Source organism: Pseudorca crassidens, chromosome 14, assembly GCF_039906515.1.
Source record: "Pseudorca crassidens isolate mPseCra1 chromosome 14, mPseCra1.hap1, whole genome shotgun sequence".
NCBI classification, from domain to species: domain Eukaryota; kingdom Metazoa; phylum Chordata; class Mammalia; order Artiodactyla; family Delphinidae; genus Pseudorca; species Pseudorca crassidens.
This window is the reverse complement of record NC_090309.1, coordinates 26,101,053-26,122,645: the sequence shown is the minus strand read 5'-3', so window position 1 is coordinate 26,122,645 and position 21,593 is coordinate 26,101,053. Positions and strand designations below refer to the sequence as shown.

The 21,593-nt window shown below is 52.5% G+C and overlaps 1 protein-coding gene across 12 annotated transcripts in view; it reads right to left on the bottom strand.

Moving 5' to 3' along the window:
• Nucleotides 1–6,020: 6,020 nt before the first annotated feature.
• Nucleotides 6,021–21,593, bottom strand: part of DCTN1 (dynactin subunit 1) — a 30,332-nt gene continuing 14,759 nt past the window's right edge. For 3 of the 12 annotated variants that reach the window (XM_067704634.1, XM_067704626.1, XM_067704629.1), the window contains 27 exons: nt 19,418–19,435; nt 18,004–18,024; nt 16,416–16,607; nt 15,873–16,070; nt 15,518–15,722; nt 15,363–15,441; nt 15,095–15,254; nt 14,874–14,978; nt 14,501–14,692; nt 14,295–14,411; nt 13,904–14,056; nt 13,126–13,286; nt 12,852–13,020; nt 12,516–12,584; nt 12,216–12,278; nt 11,956–12,105; nt 11,633–11,794; nt 11,414–11,545; nt 11,057–11,182; nt 10,674–10,816; nt 10,234–10,400; nt 8,504–8,518; nt 8,177–8,310; nt 7,869–8,061; nt 7,547–7,626; nt 6,909–6,998; nt 6,021–6,501 (listed from right to left, as the gene is read on the bottom strand). In XM_067704634.1, the coding sequence (XP_067560735.1) occupies nt 6,364–6,501; nt 6,909–6,998; nt 7,547–7,626; nt 7,869–8,061; nt 8,177–8,310; nt 8,504–8,518; nt 10,234–10,400; nt 10,674–10,816; nt 11,057–11,182; nt 11,414–11,545; nt 11,633–11,794; nt 11,956–12,105; nt 12,216–12,278; nt 12,516–12,584; nt 12,852–13,020; nt 13,126–13,286; nt 13,904–14,056; nt 14,295–14,411; nt 14,501–14,692; nt 14,874–14,978; nt 15,095–15,254; nt 15,363–15,441; nt 15,518–15,722; nt 15,873–16,070; nt 16,416–16,607; nt 18,004–18,024; nt 19,418–19,435 (3,432 nt within the window). In that variant the 3' untranslated portion in view covers nt 6,021–6,363. Of the gene's footprint in view, nt 6,502–6,908; nt 6,999–7,546; nt 7,627–7,868; nt 8,062–8,176; nt 8,311–8,503; nt 8,519–10,233; nt 10,401–10,673; nt 10,817–11,056; nt 11,183–11,413; nt 11,546–11,632; nt 11,795–11,955; nt 12,106–12,215; nt 12,279–12,515; nt 12,585–12,851; nt 13,021–13,125; nt 13,287–13,903; nt 14,057–14,294; nt 14,412–14,500; nt 14,693–14,873; nt 14,979–15,094; nt 15,255–15,362; nt 15,442–15,517; nt 15,723–15,872; nt 16,071–16,415; nt 16,608–18,003; nt 18,025–19,417; nt 19,463–21,593 lie in introns of those variants that run through there. The other 9 variants (XM_067704628.1, XM_067704631.1, XM_067704630.1 and 6 more) reach the window with 8 other exon arrangements.

The following is a 21,593-nucleotide window of genomic DNA, read 5'->3' as shown; positions in this document are numbered from 1 at the left end:
AGTAAAAGCTTTGGGAGGTAATTAGGTCAGAAAGGTGGAGCCCTCACGAATGGGATTAATATCCTCATAAAAGGCCAGAGAACTAGCTTATTCTCTTTCTGCCATGTGAGGATATGAAGAAGTCAGCTGCCTGCAACCAAAAGAGCACTCTCTCCAGAACCTGACCATGCCGACACCCTGATCTCAGACTTCCAGCCTCCAGAACTGAGAAATCAATTTTGGTTGTTGATAAGTGACCCAGTTTATTGTATTTTGTTATAGCAGCCCAAGCTAAGACAGATGCTTACACTCTGAATGAAGGAAATCCTTATATTTCGTTTCAAAATATATTCTCTCTCCTTGACTTCCATCTTTTATCTCCTAACGACTCTGGGTCCATTTTTTTTTTTCATTGTACTCCCCCTCTGGCAAATCTATTCTTGCAGAGCCATGGCAGGACATCTTTAAATCCATGTTTTACATAGAAAACACTAAAAGGAAAATCTCTACAATCACTAGTGACTACGTACTGGGAACCTCTGTTCTCAATCTTCCTCCACGTTGTGTTCTTTGTATTCTCAGGATAACATAAGCTATATTTGAATTGCTGACACACTGAAAATGAAGTTTAAGATATATGCGTATAAAGTATATGTTGTATTGGTACACTAATGGTAATTTAGAATATGGAACTCAAAAGACAACTATTTGTAGTATATATCTTTTTCTTGAACCTTACCCAAATACACATACTATAATACAAAACATTTATAAGACAATCAGGGAAATTTGAACACGGGATATTTGATGAATTTTTTTTTTAGGTGCAATAATGGTATTGTAGTTTTCTTAAGTGCTCTTTTAGGGATACTAAAATACTTTGGGATGAAATGATGTCTGGGATTTGCTTCAACATAACCTGGGGGTAGAGGAGAGTGAAGAAGAGCTACACAGAGGAAACAAGATGGGTCATGAGACAATGAATATGGGCACAGGGAGATTCATTACACTCTACTCTCTTCATTTGTATGTTAAAATTTCCCACAATAAAAAGTAACAAAACACAGGGTGGCAGACATATATTTACTCTGACACCAGTTATTTGAGCGAGATGAATCCAGGTCTCACCTCCAAACTCCCCAGCCTTCTGGAGAGAAATGGAGGCCGAACATCCCAGGCTACCCCCCCGAGTACCTCAGCAACAGAGGCTGGCTGTCCCTGGGAGCGGCACTGCCTGTTTCCGTTGTCACATGTGGTAGAGATGAAGGAAGCCTGGGTGAATGGACATGCTTCTCAATATACACAGAGGAGGAGAGGGCTACATGGAGTTTAACATCCACAGGGAGGCAGGAGAGGCTGCTCACCCTGATTCCATGTTCTCTAGGTGTTCTGGGCCTACCTGACAGGGTTCAAGGTATTCAGTGCTATGAAGTTTCCCCAGCTGGGCACGTGGGGCTGTAGAGCACACAGGCTCCTGGCTCACTTTCAGCTCCAAGGCTGAGTAGGGCAGAATTGACTCTGGGGCCTTGCACATTTCCTAGGATTAGCCAGCAGAGACTAGGGTCTCTGTATTGCACCCACTCCTGCTTCCCACTCCACGACAGCACAGAAAATGGGAACCACGAAGGTATATTCAAACTGGGGTGAGGTAGGAGTGCCATGAACATTTGACTCTTCCCCAGCCTTGGCCTGCTAACAGTAGGAGGAAACAGTGCCTAGATGGTAGAAAATAGGATGGTAACCACCCATGAAAACAAGCCAAAAACTGGGGCACTGAGGATTGCCTGTCCTTTGGAGCCCAAAATATGATGATTTGTGTCACAAGTGTGTGTCTTGGGAACATGGCTGCTTGCATTTTATTTCCTTTTCATTTGTTCAATATCATCCTCCCCCAGTATCATTTCTTATTGAGTACCTGTGTCAAACACGCTTCCTCATTTAACCTTTCCCTGAAGACTACGAGGAAAAAATACCACTTGAGGAAGGTGCTATTAGCCTCATGTTATAGATACAGAAACTGAGGTTGAGAAGTTAAGCAACTTCCCTTAAGTTCATACAGCTTATAAGTGTAAGAGCTGGGATATAAGCCTTATACTTACTTCACAAAGTTGTCTCCAGGTTGGGGAAGGTGATGTTGACCCTGGAAATCCGCCAAAGAACCCCAAAAAGAGAGGGGCTCATAGGAGACAAAATTGAGACTGTGTTCTTGTATCACAACTGGCAGTTCTGGGTGTAGATGGATCAAAGGAGACTGTTCCCATGCTACGCACCATCCTTGGTACACATAGTGCCTCACTAGGCCTCCCTCCCCACCACCACATCCTATGCGTTTCCAGAAATCTCCTGGGCTCCATAAGCAGCTCCCATTATCATCTACAGGCAATGATGCTTGCGTCAGCTATCTGCCATCCCCTGGCCACCCAACTTCCACCACTGAATAACGGGAAACAGTAGTGCACACGTGCTCCTCTCTCCCCTTTCTCGTCACCACAACCCAGTTTCTTTTCCCTCTATTCCACCAATAGAGGGAGCTCTGACCAGCTCACCGGGCATCTCAGAATCAGATGCCACTTTCTCTCTGAACTCAGGCCCATTTGACCACTGAGCAATACAAGAAACTATCAGCTACCTCCCCCAAATCTCCCTCTTCCTTGGCCCTGTGACACTTCCTCTGGGGGCCTCTGCTCCAGTGATGATCCCTGGGGCTCTGCTGTGGGTTCTTTAACTCTCAGAACTGCCCAGGGCTCCGCCCTTCTCCTGCCCTATACTCTCTCCTCAGGTGATCTGCAGCCTCACCTGATTCCCAGGCCTCTAGCTGCTTACTCTGTCTTGACCAAGTCCTATAGGCCAGTGCCCGTCTGTTCACCTCACACTTCAGGAGTTGTATGATATGCCATGCTGCAGGGCGTGGGATCTGGCTTTTCGGGTGGTCAACTAACACAATCTCAACAAGTGAAGGGGAGCGAACACCAAACAGGGCAAACTTCGAGCAACGAAGGACAGCAGACAGAAGAGAGAGGAGGTGAGTTTGCTCTCTCCATCCCTCCATCACCCCAAACGTAGCATTTCTGAATAGTCTATCCAGAGACATCACACTTGGACAAGTGGCCAGTTATTTGTGAAGCAGTGGCCCACTCATTAAAACAAACCTTGTGTTTTCTGCTCTTTTCCTGCCTAGCTTTCCTCACCCTCACTGCTTGGGGATTGTATCTACCAATAAAGCACTAGCACTGCAGCTTTGCCTCAGGTTCAGTTTTCTAAGTAACCTGAATTAAGACAATACACCTCATCCCAATCATGTCTTCAACCACCACTGACACACTCCCAACCCATTCCCCAAAGTTTACCTCCAATCCAGACTTCTCTGCTGAGCTCTATACCCAGTTGGATCCAACTGCCAGTGGACATCTCCACTTGGACATTCTCACAGGCACCTCAAACTCATTTCTAAAATGAAACTCATAGTGCTGCTCCCCAACCGTGTGCCCTTCTCCTGTGTTTTGGGGGAGTCAGAGATGAAAGACACCTTAAAGGAACTCTCAGTCTGGCTAAAGAAGGAGACAGATGGGTGAACTCACAATTACAATGGAAAGAGACACGTACTGGTATAAAGCAATGCCATAGGGGCATGTACTGAAGAAGAGAAGAAAGGCTGCTTTGGGCTAGGCTTGCATGCGTTCTCTCATTTAGCCTTTACCACAGCCCTGGGAGGTATCGTTATTCCTATTTTGCTGTTGAGAAAGCAGACCAGAAATTAGAAACCTCGCCAAGGTCACAAAGCAACTAAATCCAAGCACACCTGAAAAAAAAGGTTCATATTCTTTGCTGCTCCAGAAGAGGAGCACCTAAGAGGTTACAGGGATTGGAGATTTCCTAAGGTAGCAGTGCCGGAACTGTCTTAATAAATGAACAGGCTGTCAGCTAAGATGGGGTGGGGTGGGGGCAGAGAGATAGAAAGGAAGGAAGGAGGTAACTGGCATTCTTGGCAGTGGGAAGAGGCCTGAGCAATCACATGGTGGCAAAGAAACTGCAGGGGTTCACTAAGCCTAGACCATAAGGCACAAGAGAGGCTGGACAGGTGGGCAGGATCCAAATCATGGATGGCCTCATGCACCATCCTAGTGAATTTAAATTTTAAATTCTAGACACTTGGAGGAACCATTTCAGGATTTTAACTTTTAAATTCTACTTGAAAGAACCATTTCAGAATTTAAACAGAGAATGACACAGCCCAGTGTGCATTTTGGAAAGGTCTCTCGGGCATCCATGAGAATTGGGTGAGAGAGGCAACAGAGGTAGGATGACCATTTCAAAGACTGCTGAAATACCCAGAGCAAGAAATTATACACAAAGTTAGCAGTGGAGGGAGTGGAAAAAAGTGAACAGATGTGAGAGACAGTAATGAAGGAAAAACTGAACAAGACTGGGTAACTAAATTAGCTAAGGAGAGTGGAGAAGCCATCAGATACCCTGGTTTGTGGCTTGTTACATACAGGACATGGAAAAGATGCTTTCCATTTTAGACATGCTGACTTTGAGATAGATACCAGCAGGCAATTGAATAAATAAGTATGGTATTCGGAAAGCAGTAATGGTGAGAAACCACTACCAAGGCAAACGGACAGAACAAGAAAGCCCTATCCTCTTCTCGTACCCCTGGGAGTTGCCCAGTCTTGGCCCTTGGTATCTTAAACACCAATGGGAAGGGAGGTCAGCAGCTTAGGTAGAAAGGACAGGAACACAATCCAATCCCAGGGAAAGAACAGTGTGGTCTGCAATTTCCTCAGCACTAGAGGAGGCCAATTTGGAGAGGTGAGGTAAAGACTCTCTGATATCAAGACACAGCCACCCTCCTCAACCAATTCTGGAAGAATTAAGCCCTAATACCCTAAGGTATCCCTTAGGTATATGCATCTAGAATGGTATCAGCTATGTGTAATCCTTGAGAGTACTGAGGAAAGTCACACAAATCATTTTCTCTTGGAACCCCAGTTGAAAAAGGCTAAGGTGCAGAGCAGGTATCAAAACACCATAATCCACTGGCCTTCCCAAAGGGTACATCAATTGGGAATCCGCCCAGCACTAACGTGTGCCCTGGGCTCCCAACCTGGAACCTCCTTGTCCTGTTTGCTCCTTTCCCACAAGCAGAGGACCTGACCTAGCTGGAGCTGCTCCTAAGCACTAGGGGTCTCTCCCTCCAATTGGATCAGAGACCTCTGGCAGCCTGCGTAGGATTTCCCCAAGAAGGGAATAAAAGAGAGTATCAAGGGAATTCCCTGGCAGTCCAGTGGTTAGGACGCCACACTTCCACTGCAGGGGGACGCGGGTAAACGACGCAGACAAAAAAAAAAGAGAGAGACAGAGAGAGAGACAGAGAGAGAGAGAGAGAGAGAATCAAGGAGTCAGCCAACTGAACTAAACTGGGGTTACGTTCTAAAATGCCGGGGCACTGTTCATTGGCCTAACGGGCCCCAAATCTAGAAGTGATTTCAGTAGGTCTGGGCCAAGGCCCAGAAATGTGCAAATTTTTTTTCAAAGGAGCTCCCCAGGTGATACTAATTTGTAGTGGGACTTGGGAGCAGCTTTTGCAACTTCTATCCTTTCTTACCAGTCTGTTGCTTTGGTCCTCCCTTGCTTAGTAAATGTTCCCTCTGAGAGACCCCAGATCTTATGGGGAGACTGTGCCAGTGCATCAGAAAGTTGTCTGGGGCGATGATCATACCATTAGCCCAGCTCCAAACACTGGCTTGAAGAGCAGTGGAAGATCCAGAAAGCAGAGGCAGGCCTGCTGGCAGAGACGACATACTCCTGGCCTCCTAACTCCATAAACGAACTCAGGAGCTAAGCCCGTGGTCTAGCCCTTTTCCCCTTGCTCCGAGAAACTTACTGCACACAAATTTGAGGAACACGGCATTCTACTGGTCACTAGAGGGAGACCTTCATATGTGACCCAGCCAAAGCCTCCTCAGCATCCCTTCTCCTCCACTCCTGCTCTGAGCCAAACGGCCCAAGTCCCACTCCCAACACCACACAGAGAACACTGAAGCAGAAGTGACTTTAATCAAGGGGTGAAGTCCTCAATCAGGGAGACCTCACTTGACCTTTGGTGGTGGGGTCTCAGCCTACCTACCCACCACGGCCCCTGAGTCTCCTCAGGAAGGAGGGAGCAATTGAACAGCAAGTTCCAGCAGAGGTCGGGGAACGGAACTAGGGGAACCAGGTCAAGGGGCAGGGGCAGGGCACTGACAGGTGGGAGTGAAGCTGAAAGGGGCAGGAACAGCTTCACACAGGCGGTTCTACCTGGGGGCTACCCAGTGGCTATGCATCAGGCAGAGCGGCACCAGGAGGGCTGAGCGTAGAAGAGGACAGCGAGGGAAGGAGCATTTAGGAGATGAGGCGACCATGAAGCTGGTGCAGCTGCTCCTGGGTGAGCACCAGCCGGTGTCGCTGTCCAAGGCCAGCAGCACACGAGAAGGTCACTTTGCCCATGTATACAGTGTCGTCCTGCTGCTCTTCCTTGGCCTGGGAGTTGGGAAGGGGAAGAGGCCTCCAGGTCAGGGGCTCACTTGAGCTGTGTGCCACTGACAGGGTCCCTGAGCACTGAGACCCTGGGTGACTGAGGCTTGAGGCTGCTAGACTATAATAAGCACATTTTCCAAATCAGAATTGAGGTGCACAGCCTGACAAGGGAGTTTTGAGCCCCTTCTGATGTCAAAAGTCATAGAAGATGTTTAACTGCTAAAATATTGGAATTTCAGGAAGCAATGCAAGCACTCTTAAGATACTTGCAAGTAAGACTTGGCCAGATTTCTCAGGATGTTCAGTTGTTGGACCTGAGACCCTAGAAGCCTCTTCAAATTCTGGAGGAGAGGGGAAGGACCCACCTGAGCCCTCCATACTGCCCATCCCCCTCCCCCGCTCCCTCTTACCCTGAGGAAGGCTGATGAAGGGAAGGTAGCAAAGTCAGTGGGGACCGTGGCTCCAGGGCGCTGAGATACAGTCTCCTTAAGGACCTCATCCTGGCAGAGGGGAAAAGGATTCATTTAGGGGACCCCCACAGGCTAGCCCAGTACCTCCCTGGTTTCACAGGAAGGAACATTAATACCAAAGAAGCAGGGACCAATCCTCTTTATCATAATACTTTTGCTCTCAACTCCAATCCCATCCCTACCCAACATCCTTACTTTACAGATACTTACCCTTTTAAGGCTCAACTCAGATTCTATAGCTTCTGGGAAGCCATTTCCAACCATTCTACTCTGCAGTGATATCAGCTCTGACAGAAGTTGTGCCTGAAACCACACACTCTAAAGATGATCCTAGCTCAACCCACTTTGTTGATAAGAATCTGTTTTCTGTTGATGAGAATCTGTTTGGGAGTGAGGGCAGGTTCCCAAGGCAGGAATCCTGCCTCCCCTTCCATCTCCTCCCCAGTGTGTCATCTAGCACAGGGATGGGCCCCCAGGAACCCTGGGAGTTCTTGTGGAAATGAACATGCTAGGGGCTCCACCACGGAATGTTCTGAAGTGGGCACTGTCGGGTGAGAAAGGGCAGGGTCTAAACTAACCTTGAGCTTCTCGATGGTGTCGCTTAGGGACTTGAGCTGAGCCACTTGCTCCAGGAGCTGGGCCGATGGGCTCTTGGCAGCTGTGGGGATAGAAGGCTAGTGAGGCCCACCAAGGCCCAGGCAGGCAGCTGTACTGGATTAAGGGTCATTAGTGCAGATACTGGACCCGCTCATGGAGTAGACATGTAAGAGGGTAGGTGAATCAAGCAAATTAAACACTGAGACCAAAGGGCAGTGCTAGGAAGAGCCTCTCTGGCGTGGGAACTGCCTGGGGCAAGGGGAAGGGGTGTGTTTTCCATCTCAGGATTTGGCTGGTCCATACCAGGGCTGGTGCGGGTGATGTCCACGACATGGGTGTGTGCGCTCAACTGATTCAATGTCTCCAGCAGCTGGTTAGTCTTACGATACAGCACTCCAGCAGCTAGATCACTGCCAGGGCCCTCACGGGGTAGGAGAGAGAGCTTTGCCACGTGCAAAGGGGGCAGGGCTGCTAAGGATGCCTTCATCTGGGCTCCCTGTGGGGGAAGGGGGAAGAAGGGTAGCGGTAATAAGTGATAGAAGGCCCTGCCATCTATCATCAACGAGGCAGTTACACTCCACCTCTACCCATCCTCCCTGTGACCTCCTCACCTTGAGGATGCTGTTCTCATGCTGGAGCTGGGAGATGTGCAGCCTCATGGCAGAGATCTGCTGAAGCAGCAGTGGTGAGTCCTTCACCAGCCCTGGGCCTGGCACAGATCCCGGAGCCTGCCCAGAGGCACCTCCTATGGGTACCATAACAAATGTCATGAGCCCCAGGTGCAGAAGGCTGAAGATGGGCACCCATCCCTACTCATCCCCTTTCCTTATCCCCTCCTACCTCCAGTCTTGATTGCTCCCAAGGGGGTAGTCTCACCCTGCTCCCCCAGCCCCAATTCCCACCAGCCCTGTTAACCCCCCACCAGGATGGGTCTCTACCTCGCTGCTGTTCTTCTGTGCTCAGGATAGCCCATTGGGGAGCAGGAAAAGAGGAGAGAGGAATTAGATGATTTGGGAGTGAGGGGGACATACCAGAGGAATCCTGGGCACGCAAGAAGACTTTTTTCCTAATCACCATACCTTCTCTAACAAGACCCTGCCTCTACTTTTGGGGAAAGAGCAAATATGTGTGAAAAACAGAAAAGGGGAGCCAGGCCACGATACAGGGTGCAACACGTGAGGAAGAGTGGCAGCGGGAGTGTGCGCAGGAGGAGAAGCACTTGAGGCCATTCTTGCCTCCCTGCCTCAGACTCCAGCTCCCAGAAGGGCAGCCGGAACGCTCCTGACACCCTGATATGTCTGCACCCTCAGTGCTCCCTAGCAGCAAAACTGAAGTGGAGGATGTAGACACATTCCCATGTTCCTCAGGTTCCCCAGTGCTCTGAGACAAAAGTCACCCTTTTTTGGGTGTGAAGTTTCATAGACTAAGAACCGATATTTGTTTAAAGAGCCTATGCTAAAGCAACTCAATGCGGTAATTCTGGAGACTCCCCTCCCAAGGAACATGGAGCCGTCTGCACCATAAGAGTCTAAAGTCAAGAAGACGCTTGGTCACTTTCAGGGTCAAGCGGCACCAGTGACGGGGGCTTTGATGAGGACAAGACCCTAGGTGAGGCCAGCTGACAAGGCAAGCACAGCAGGGGAGATCTAGAGATCCTGAGGGTTTAATTCCATTACAAGGAGTTTGCCTTCTGGAGGTGAGAAGGGTAAGTAAGAAACTGAAGAGAGAACAAAAACCGAACTACACGGTAGATGAGAACTAACATGGCGGTGGCCGCCTCCTTGGTCAGGAAACTAAGGAGACTAGGCCTGGAAGCCAGAAAAACTCCAGGTAAGGAGCCCTGACCACACTAAGAGACCAGGCAAAGGTCAGAACACAAGCCCCAAGTGAAGCTGGGAGAATTCAGCAATGGAAGAGACAACTACTCTATAGGGTGAAGCCACGTGAACTCAGTGGGGAAGAGAAAATGCAGTGCCCAAGCAGAGGAGGGATCAAGAGCAAGGACCATGCACTGCTGTGGATACCACAGCACTCAGCCCAGCCTGCTGCAGGCTGGTGACCCTCTGGAATACAGGGCTGGGACAGGAAAGCCAGACGGTAGACCCAGAAGGGACATCTACTGGAGTCCGACTGTCACTGTAATGCTGAGCTTCACCAACAACTTGGTAAGGCCCCACTGCCCCACCTTGGTCAGAACTCTGCACATATCTTCAAGGAGAAGTAAAAACTTGGTGAAAGTTGCCAGAGGGCTTCCCTGGTGGCGCAGTGGTTAAGAATCCACCTGCCAATGCAGGGGACACCGGTTTGAGTCCTGGTCCAGGAGGATCCCACATGCCACGGAACAACTAAGCCCACGCGCCACAACTACTGAGCCTGTGCTATAGAGCCCACGAGCCACAATTACTGAAGCCCGCACGCCTAGAGCCCATGCTCCACAAGAGAAGCCACCGCAATGAGAAGCCCACGTGCAGCAAGGAAGACCCAGTGCAGCCAAAAATAAATTCATTAAAAAAAAAAAAAAGTTGCCACAGAGTGAAACTGGGCAAGCATATTCCTGGTTGAATATCCAGGGGTAAAAGAGGGGGGCAGAAGTCAAACTGAAGCCAAGGGCAGGAGGGGGGCCATCCAATCTCCTCTGGGCTAGTGCTGCCTGTTCCACTGCACTCACCACCAGCAATGCCAGACACCAGGGTAGCAATACCCGAGGGAGGGGGACCCCGGAGCCCCTCGATTGTGCGCTTGGACTGGCTGTTCAATCGCTGCTTTAACTCTGCTTTCTCTGCCTCCAGCTGGTCGATGTCAGCCTGAAGTGCATCCATCGTCTCCTCGAACTCTCTGTGAAAGAATCTGGGCTTGGACAGTGTCCCTTCCCCATGGCCCCACCCCCCCTTCTCAGTCCTAACTGAGTCCTTGGAGTAGCCCTACTGGTGAGGAGCCAGAGGCAGAAGAGGCTCAGACTGGGATGAGATGATGGGGATGTCAGCTGGGAAGGAAGATGGCGTCTGTCCCCCTGGGGAGTCTCACTACAAGAGGCCCTGGGCTAGGCGGCAGGGAGCTGCTGGAAGGAGGGAGGGGTGGAGTGAGCAGGAGCCTGGGAAGGTGCCTGACTTCTCCTTCTTCCGCAGCAGCGCCTGGGTCTCCTCCAGCCGAGTCTGGACTTTCTCGATGCGCTCATCTGCATCCTTGGCTGCACTGTCCAGCTTCTTCTCCAGGAGGCTCAGCCGCACATTGGCCTCACTGAGCTCTTCCCCCTGGACGAGGGCAGAGAGCGTCTAGTTCCCTTACACCCTCCCATGGCCCCCCAGAGACCTGGAATAGACCACGAGATAGAAAGCTTCCTGAGGGCCCACGAGAACTCCCACTGATCACAGGTGCCACTTCTCCCCACTCAACCCCCAGCCCCCCTGAGTTATGATCACCAACACTCACTGCTTCCCTGTGCCCCATGCTATTTCCTGGCCCCCCAGATCCAGAGCCTTCCCTATCCTCACCTTGATCTTGAGTGACTTCTTCAACTCCTTAATAACTGTCTCTCGATCTTCAAGCTTCAAGCCCAGGCCTTCAGCATCTGTGATCTCTGCACGAAGGGCTGCAGCCCGCAGCTCAACTGGGGGAGGCTAAGGGTAGGGACAGGAGACAGAGGGCAGGGATAGGGAGAGGAGGTAATCAAGGCACTCCTTTCAGAGATCCAGTCAAAGGGAAAATCTTCTCCTTGCCTCCTAAGCAGGATGGTGCTCCCCAGATTGCTTCCTGCTGCCGCCCAGCCCTCCCTCCCACAATTACCAGCAGCTCTCCAAGTCCTGCTCCTCCAGGCCCCTGGAGCCCCTCCAAGGAGCGACCCCACCCACCTTGCTAGGGGGCCGCTCTGCATCGTACTCTCCCTCCTGCATGGCGGTGGCCAACTTGTTCATGGTACTGATTAAGATGCTGCATGACTGGCGCAGACACTCATAGGGGCTGCCGGAGGGGGCTCCGTAGATCTGCAGGTGTCAAGGGCAGTAGTGAAAACCCCACACTGGCCACCTGACTGCCCCATTACCACCTTCTGCCCAGCCTTCCCAGCCCACCTGCTCGCCTGCTTTGAAAGCCAGCTCCTCCAGGGCAGCCACAGGCAGGCCTTCATTCTCTGCCAGCGGGGCAATGAGCTGGGCGGCAGCAGCAGCCACCTCCTGCAGCACAGCCACCACCCACGTCAGGTGTTTCCTGCAGTCTAGGAGTGTGTCGGATACCTGTGCAACAGGCCAGAGTCAGGAGCCCACTCTGGGCCCCGCACCACAGCTCCCAGCTACCTCAAAACCATTCTTGTCCCCTGACCATATCCAGATCTTGACACGCTGGGCCCCTCCTGGTTCTACTTGGCTTCCTTCCCATCGCCCTTCACAGCCCAAACCTGTGGTCCAAAGGCCAGTGCAGCTGGGATCCCAGGAGCATCTGTCCCTGGCATTCGCCTCCGGATCTTCTTGCAGAACTGGCGGATATCACTGCACGAAGTTTCCAGGTCCCGGAGCAGGAGTGCAATATCTGAAGCCTCCTGCCCACCCTACTCAGGGAATAGGAAACAGATGGAGAGCCAAGTCAGCATTAGGGCTGGGGCGAGGAGGTGGGGACTAAAAGGAAGAGGAGCTCAAACAGATCTAGTTGTGCTCTCACCTGCAAGAAGGCCCGCAGCCGTCCCACCTCCACACTCATGCAGTCCAGGGCACTCTGGGTGAACTGTGAGGACAGAAGCAGGTCGTTGTCAGCCCCCAACAGGAGCCCTTCTGCCCCATCACCATCTCTAAGAAGTCTCCGCCCTCGGCTGGCCCCCATCCATAAGTGGGTCCTCTGGCTTCCCTGATCTGGCCTTAGTGACCCTGTTCCAGTCTTATGCGACACCCCTTGAGGGTGTGAACTGATGTCTCCCATTTCTGATCTCTATAAGGGGCTCAACCACTGGCCCAGACACCTCACCTTAATGTGGTCAGCCAGCTGTATGGTACTGTCCTCTGGTTGTTCAGAAAGGTGGATGCTGTACAGATGCTGAGGAGGGATGGCAAAGAAACAGACAGTCTTTAGGCCTTGGAAGAATGGAGAATTCTTCCCGAACTGCAATTTGACCCTGTCATCACAGGACTCCAGAGGTATGAGAGCATCCAAAACCCTCAAGGAGCTGCATCCTAAGGTGAGTCCATCTACGAGCCTCAAGCCATCAGCCTGGGACATACAACCTTGGCTACACTGGCAACAGCCTCCAGCAGAAGAAACCCTCCCTCCCTCCTGTGCCAAGGCTGAATTCTCGCCCCAGACCTGGTAGTACTTGATGGCTTTGGTGAGAGGCTCTACGTTGACAGTCTCGTCCAGCTGGTCCTTGTGCAGCAGCTCAATGAGAAAATCCAAGGAGCGTTCGTGGGCACTCATCTCAGGGTAGAGGCTGCCCACCTTCTTATACATGTCCACACTGCACTGAGAGAGGGCACTAGAGACCAGAGAAGGGCCCTGTGAGGCCAGCGTCTACCAGGCAATCTCAGTTCCAGCCAATCTCGGACCCGTGGCCCTGGAGTAGAGGTCAGGGGTTACTTACTGCTCATAACGGTGGAGTGTGGCCTGCAGCAAACTCAGCGAATACACCAGCCCAGCAGCAAAGCTGAGCTGCTCCCCCACAGCTCCTCGAAGTCCTGGACGCTCTGAACAGTTCTCACTTAGTTCAAATTTCTCCTGGGCCTGCTTCCGGATTAGCTCTGCCTGTGGGAAGAAGCACCAGAGACCTGGGGCTCAGAGCAGGGGATGGAGAACACAGACTCAGGAATAGAGAGAGCTGAGCAACTATGTAGGGGGCATGGATACATGGGGGAGAAAGCAGAAACAGCTCTTAGATGGGCAGGGACTATCACATGGGGAAAGGGTAATGATGCGATTACTGGTGGTTATGAAGATTTGGGATGTGGGGATGAAAGGGTGGCAGGACCAGTGGGACCAAGCTCTTTCCCGCCTTAAAGCTGCCGCTCCTGCTACCTTTCTACCTAGAATGCTATCCTGACAACGACCTCCCCACTAACTCCTAGTCATCTTCTAAGTCTGGCCTCAAATGTCATTCCTTCAGTGACAACCCTCTATCTAAATCGGCTCTCCGACCGTGCTCTCTCAAAAACGCTACCTCCACTTCACAACATGCCATCTCCCCTTCACAACATGCCATCTGTAATATACATCCATCTGTGACTTTGTTGACTGTGCTCCTCCACTACATCATAAACTCTGTGAGCAGGGAGAATGACTGTTATCTTTACTTGGCATCCTCAATGCCTGGTTCACAGCAAGTTCAACAGAGTCCTGTTGGGCACGTGATTGATAGACCATACCTTGCAAATGAGACGAGGCATGAGCAGCAGCACCAGGACGCAGTCATGGTCCCCACCTGGCCGAAGGAAGCTGTCAGGCATGAAGGCTGTCAGCAGGGACATGTGCCGGTTGGCCTGTGCCACCTCCATCTGCCTCAACTCCATCTCAATTGCCTGTGAGGTGGACAGGGAGGTGGGCTCTCACAGGCTGCAGAGAGCCTCATAACCACCATGCCGTGCTCCACCACGTTCCCCGCTTCTAGGCCCAGGCCAGGAGTCTTCCAAACCACCACACAAAGCACGCCCCCATCCAGGAAGTGAAGCCCAGAACCCCACACCAGATCAGCCCACCGCCACACCCAGGCTGGGGTCCCCAACACTCAGCCCTCTGCGACCCACCCACTTTCCTGACCTTGGCATGGGCCTTAGTCTCAGCAAACTTGATTTTGAAGTCAAAAGTCTCTGGGGGTGGCTGCTGCTGCCTCTCCACAGATGCTTCCTGCTGGTTTGTCAGTTCCCGGTTCACATCCTGGGAACAGGGACAGACAATGAGGCACAGCTGGGTCCTCAGGGAGCCCTGAGGAGATGGTGGGCAGAGAATAGCAGGTAGGCAGGCACCTGCAGGTGGGCGGTCAGCTGGCGATACTTCTTGATGGTTTGCTGATAGTCTGCAACTGTCTCCTGGGCCGCCTCCACACGCTTCTGGGCCTCTCGCACCCGTGCACCCGCCATATCCAGCTGCTCCCGCAGCTCCAGTTCTGTCTCACGTGCGTTCTCCTGCAGCTCATCATTCATTTCATTCATTGCTTCCTGGGAGGCCACAGGGGAGTTGAGGCAAAGGAAAGTCAGAGTCAGGGTAGCAAGCCAGGGTGGGTTCACTCACCACGCCTCCTACTCAAAGGTCAGGGGTCACATGTCAGCCCTTCTCTCAGCAAGTCACTTCCAACTACCCTCCATCAGGGTCATGAGTCAGAGTCTGCTCTTCTCTTACCAAGTCCCCCACGGTTTCTCTCAATTCCCGCACTTTCTCTTCCAGATTCAGGTTCCGGTCTGTCAGCATCTCCACCATCTCCTCAGCACCCAGGGCAGCATCCACCTGTGTTACAGAGAGGGAACAAGGAGAAGGGCTGAAAGGCACCTAGAAACAGAAGGTGCCTATAACAGAAGCGAGTCAGTGGGGGTGCTCTGGGCAAGGCGCTGGGCTCCCCAGACCTGCTCCTTGAGCTCATCAATGGTGCTCTCTGCCTGGCTCAGCTCCTCCTGCAGACGCTCCCGCTGTTGCCTCACAACTTCCAGCTCTTGGTTCTTCTTTTCCATGAGCTTCTGGAGTTTCACGTGCTCCTGCTTCTCGGAGGAAGAAAGATCCCGCATTCTGTGGGAAAGTGAAGAGAGAGGAGAGCGCGTGTCGGAGTCACCGGGTGGTGGGCGCTCTAACACATTTGGAGACAGGAGAGTGAGCCGCACAACGAGAGGACCCTACCTCACTAGGGCATCCTTTAGGCGGGCGTTCTGCTCCTCAAGCTGCTTGAGCTGATAACTGGACGCAGCGCCATCTGAGCCTGGGGAAAACCATTAATACTTTCAGACAAAGTTCCAACCCCACCATTTGGCCCCCAGCAGCTCCTGGCCCCTTACCCTTCTCTTCAATCTCAGCCTTGAGGATCTCCAAGTCAGTGGTGAGCTCGTCCACACGCTCCTTCAGCGCCTCCACCTCTTGCTGTAGGGACTCAGCCCGCTCTTCGGCCATCTCCTTATCCAGAGTGGCCATCTCGATGGCATCAGCAGTGTCAGCCATCTCCTCCATGTAGCGTTCCTTTGCCTCTAGGGCCTCCTTGGCTTCCTGAAGAGGAGTGGAGGTTGGTTGGGTTACAAGCACAGAGCTGCCTCATGCACCCTTTCTCACAGGACACTCCAGGCTCCAGTTTCAGCTTCCAGTACACTTCCTTGGGCCCCGTGCCTCCCCAAACACCCTCTTCATCCCAAGTCCCACCTTCCGAGCCTCCTTGAGGCGCCGCTGCAGGTCTGCCTGCTGCTCCTGCATTTTGCTTTTCCATTCCTGCACCTGCTCCAGCTGTATCTTGTGTTTCTCCAGCTCTTTTAGCTTTGCCTTGTCTTCTGCACGTTTCAGTCGCAGGGTCTCCAGTTTCTCCTCCAGGTCCCGCACTTGGGCCCTCAGCCCCTCCTCCTCCTGCAAAGGAGAGACCCTTCAGTCTATGCACAGCCTCCCCCGTTTTCCCCATCAAGACTGAGCTGGAGTGGAAAGGACAGGAATGTGTGCAGACATCATTCCAGGCCCAGGGCCAAAGCAAGTGGCATACAAACATCTGAGAAGAGCCTGATACATAAGGGGAAAGTGTGGAAGGGCAGAGAGTATAAGAGCTTAGTCAGTGATGGGGTACCTATATGCTGTGTCCCCCACTCTTCTAATCCAAGTTCCGGGTCTCCCCCAACCCTGGGAAACTTCGAAGACCCTGCCAGGGGTCATAGGCCCTTTCGTGTCTTGGATCTTCTTCACTCCAACCCCAGACCTTACCTTAGACGGGGAAGGAAGCGGTGGGGCTGCTCCAGGAGAGGTGAGGGCTGGCGTGGGGATGATGGGTGCCGCCAGCGGAGTCTGAGCTGGGGTGCTGGGCTCACTGCTGCTCAGCTCACCTGCTGATGCTGAGCCAGAGGGGCCCAGGGAACTACTGGCCCCAGCTACCCCAGTGCTGGCTGGGCGGGTGGGCTATTCAGACAGGGTAGGGGCAGACCAGAATTGTAGGGGACAGGGGTGGTGAAAGAGAGTAAGACAGAATATGAGAATATGGTGAGGGAAGTGACAGAAAAGGAAAAAGGCAGAGAGTATCAAAGCACAAAGAGAACAGAGAAACAGTGACGAGCAGAATGAAAATGACACAGTCAGAGATAGCGACAAAGGACCGGGGCAGGGTGGGGGTGAGAGGATGGCAGGAGAGGAAGGGATGGAAAAAGACATAAGATTACAATGCTCCTCCCTTGGCACTGACCCCACATTCCTCCAAGCTCTGGCAGTAACCCCTTAGAGCAGAATCCCACACTCCCCAGACCATTCCTTCTGTGACCCACTTGTGATCATTCTAGCAATTTCTTAATACTCCCAATCCCATTGTTGCTCTGGGCCTGTGCCCTCCTCCCCCAGAGTGAAAAAGTGCCTCAGTGTCATTCCCAGAGAAAAAGAACAGATTGATCTCTAATTTTCATGTTCCCAGAGAAGGCTGGGCTAAAAGTGGGGGTACTAGGCCCCCCAGCTCTTTAAATCAAGCTGATTCTCCTCCCCTTGATCTACTTCAGGGGACCCTGCAGGTGAAAGAGCCAGGGTGAAAGTTGTAATCCTTGGCTCCCCTCTGAAACAAGGTCAGTACAGCCAACCCATCTGTCACCTCCCTCCCTCCAAGACAGAGGGGCTCTAATCAGATGACACGACCCAGGCCCCTGTGGAGCTGAGGCCCTGGAGCAGACAGGCCTGCCCAGTGCTCCTCCCTGCAGGGCTGAGCCCTGAAGCTCTCCCGATGGGCTGACACTCAGAGGCCACATGCCCAAAGCCTTTCACAGATACACCCACCTCCTTATCTCCTGACATTTACACTGCCAAGTTTTTTCACCTTTCTTCCAATCCCCGCCCTCCCCCACAACACACACACAGCTGGTCTAAATGCCCTACACACACACACACACACACACACACACACACACACACACACACACACACACACACACACACACACACACACACACACACACACACACACACACACACACACACACACACACACACACACACACACACACCCCCCCCCCCCCCCCCCCCCCCCCCCCCGGTCTAAATGCCCTTCCTCAAGAAAGCCTACCTTGATTAACTGCAACCACTCTCGTTTCTCTTCTGCGCTCAAGCTACCGGCTCAGACACCCTCCTTAGAGCCAGAAGTCACTTTCCCCGGAGGGGCCTGTCATTAGCCTCAGTCCCCTCACTCCCCTTAAGAGAACCCAGGGTACACTGTGACCAACTTATACTTGCTCATACACATGCCCACACACATGCACACGCCTAAAATGAGTGTGTGTCCACTCAGCAGTAGCTTGTACAGAGGCCTGTTTTTCCTCACCTTGGGCCGCCGGGTTGTAGTCTGGACAGGCAACAGGAGCCAGAGGAGTAGTAGTCAGGAAAGAAAGGATAATGGCAGAAAGACAGCAAAAGGGACAGCAATGAGAGCAGAAGCAACAGAAATGAGGCTACGCTTAGCGGTCCCACCACTCCTCCCCCATCCCCAGCCCATCCCCTTCATCCAGTGAATCACCTCGTTCCCATTCCAGGAACTCAGAACTCCTATTTCCCGTTAGTTCCTTCTCCCACTTTTGTCCTGCCCTTGCAGACCTCACCCCTTCAGACACCCTGGAAATCCTGGAAGTCCCTGTCTCCTAGGCTGAACCACAGGAGACCAAACACAGCAGCTGGTAGAGAAGACCAGTCCTTCTGCAACAACGTCTCCCACTCTATCCCAGAGCCCCGCCCACCCACCACTCCCAAGGACTTTCCCAGGTCAGCCCCTTCCTTCAAGTGCTAGACTCCACAGAGGACTCCCTAGAAATACCATGTGACAAGAATGATGATATGAGCCCGAAGTGAGCGATATGAACCCAGCAGAGGGAGATCAGGTCCCCAAGGCAGAACAGCCCTACTGTATACCCCACCCCCACCCCCTTCCCCAGGACCAGTTCCAGCAGCAATTCCCTTCCCCAGGGCAGAGGGCTCAGGTGTCAGGACCATGAATACTGCATGAGCCTGAAGCCCAGAGCTCAGCAAAGTAACCCCACCCAGCTGCAAGAAAAGAGGGGGAGGGTGGGCAGCAACATAGGGAAACTACTGCCCTAAACCAAATCCAGAAACCCCTCAGGTTACTGCAAAGTGATACAGATGATTAACTCCAACTCCCAAATAATGTTCCTGATACCCAGTGTCTCATACTTCTGGCAAAGGCAAGATTTGGCCTGGGCCCTGCTTCTAGGTCTCCCAAGGAGACCAACGCCCACCTCTACTACCCTGGGCTAAGCCTCCATAGCTGTGTATCAAAAACTATTCTAGGGAAAGACCCCTGACACAAACCCCAGTGGGGCGGGGATGCTGGTATTCAACCAAGAGTCATTCTAGCAAAGGTTGGGTGAGGTAGGCCTGCTAGAGGCACAAAGACATCTGGACCTGCTTCCCAAGATTCTCTCATAGGAAATGCATCCGGAGCCAGTTTGCAGCAAAAGCTGCCTGAAGCCCAAGCCTGAGAGGCCACTGGGTACAAGGCCCAGAACACAGATTCAAAGCCAAAAGCAGGCAGGCCAGGGAGCAAATGCCCAGGGTGTGGGGCATGGCAGTGACACACACCTCTCCCTGCCCCCCACCTTCATCACCATCCTCTTCCCCCAACCAGGTAGACAGAGGAAGTCAATCAGCCCCCACCCCCACCCCAGCAGCCTGCTGCCACCATCACGCTGGCAACCCAGCAGCAGGACCAGAGCAAGCAAGAGTACCTTTCGGGCAGTCGGTGCCTGTCTCATCATTGCAGAAAACCAAAGAAAGCCAGGATAGGAGAGAAGGAAGGACAGAGGAAGATGGACAAACACAGAGGAAGGACAGACGGAGGGAGGGAGGGGGGGGAAGAGACCGAACAGAGGGAAAGGCGGCGGAGACAGGAGATTAGTGCATCAAATCCCAACAATGCAGCCTCAGCTTCCCAGACCAGCAGCTTCCCAGCTGGCAAATGGCTGCAGCTCAGATGCAGAAGCCCCCACGGTGCGCAGTGGGGACAGCCAGGCTCTGGCAGGCACCGGAGAGGTAGCCGGCCTAGTTCGCCAGCTGAGGCTGATGGCAGCCTCAGTGGCCGCAGCAGCAGCTCCACCTGACGTCATGCACCCACCCTCCTCTGCTCCACTAGGGGTGGAGACACTGCTCCTCAGTCGCCTAGCAACCACCAGGCTCTGATGGCTCCTCCTCCTCCTCATGATTGGACAAAGTCCTCTACTGAACCCGCCCTGCTTCCTCCTCCAAAGAACAGGTTCTGGCTCCTCCCTCTCCTTCCCTCTCCCCCAGCCCCAAGAATCTGCTCCAAGAAATTGGGCTAAGGGCCATCTCATTTCTGGGATGACCTCTCTGGGACCCGGGTATCACTGCACAGGGACACAGGGCCTCACTGCTTCATCAGGCCTCTCTCATACTCACACTCCCCTCTGTCCACAACCCCATCAACTCTACTTCTGTCTCATACACATGGACAATAATACCCTTATGGTGGCTCATCAGGCACATGTACCCACAGCACTCCTGCTGCATCAGCTCAGCAGGGCACACTAAGAAACCTGGGGAACATTCCATCTGGGCTGCAGCAGCTCTAATGACAGTGTTTGGCTCCTCTCTCAACTCTACCCTTGTTGTAGTCAGGTTAAAACCTGTCTCTAAAGGGCTTCCAGAAAGGACTGGGCACCTTGCAGAGACATCTGGGTTCTCTCTTCCACCCTCCTCCTCAAAGTTCCTTCTTTTGTTCTGGTGCTACCTCCCTGTTCCCTGGGTTAAGTGATGTGCTGTGACAGAAGCACTGAAGAGGAAGACCCAGGGGAGGACTTGACTACTTGACTGACATTTTGCATCATGAGCCAAGAAGGTGCTATATCCCAGCACAGGCAGCCTAGGCTAGGCTTTGCCACATTTCTCTAGGCAGCCGCCAAAACCCCAAGACTTGGGCACAGCTCAGGTCCCTTCTCAGGATCAAGTCAGACTGCGGCCAGAACTCCTCCATAGATATCAGACTGCAGGTCCATCCTCTTCTCTATTCAGGGGTCTGGTGTGAGATGGGAACCCCAACCTGGAGCCAATAATCAAGGGAAGAAGCCCAGTGTCTGGAATGGGTCCAGTATACTTTTGAGAATTATTTTCCTTTTTATATCCCCATTCCCTCCCAAGCCAGGACCCCAAAGCAAGTACCATCATGTTGTCTCTTCCAAGGCAAAACTCCAAAGTGAGGACCCACCACCAACCAGAAGTCAAAAAAAAAGATGTTTTACTCTCCCCTCCACTGCCCCAATCTAGTAGCCCTCCATGCAAGGTCAGAAGGGCCTGAAACAGGCTGGTGACAAGGAAATCACAGAATCATACATACAGCACAGCACATACAGGTCTGACAGGCACATGCAGGTCGGAGACAGCTTGGGCATAGCCCCAAGGCATTGGGCTGGTGTGAGGAAGTGGTCATGGCAGCAACTTAAGACTAGAGGAGTTTCAGGGGTGTGGGAGTTGTGGGAGGTGGGCCTCAGGCACACCACCAGAGGAAGGAAGAGGCAGTGAAAGACTGACAGAGCACAGTGAGGGTGGGCATTCATGGCAGCACCCACCCAGAGACAAGAACACAGGCTTTTCAACTCAGGACTGTTCTTCCTGTGCTCTGTTCCCTGACCTCCCACCTTCTTACCTAACCACCTCACTTGGTACTTTCCTCACCTCCAGACCCCCAGTCTCTCCTCCCACTGCCCCCAAGCTGAGGCTAAGTGAGAATCCACTGTAACCCAGTAAATGCTCTATTCCATGCTGCTACTGTTTACAGTCAAATGCTTGGAGTCTCTGACTAGACGTCCTTAGGCGATGGGCAGGAATGTGGGAAGGGGTGAGGATCATCCCTAATGAGTACTACCTGAGCCTGATGTCCTTGCACCCCTC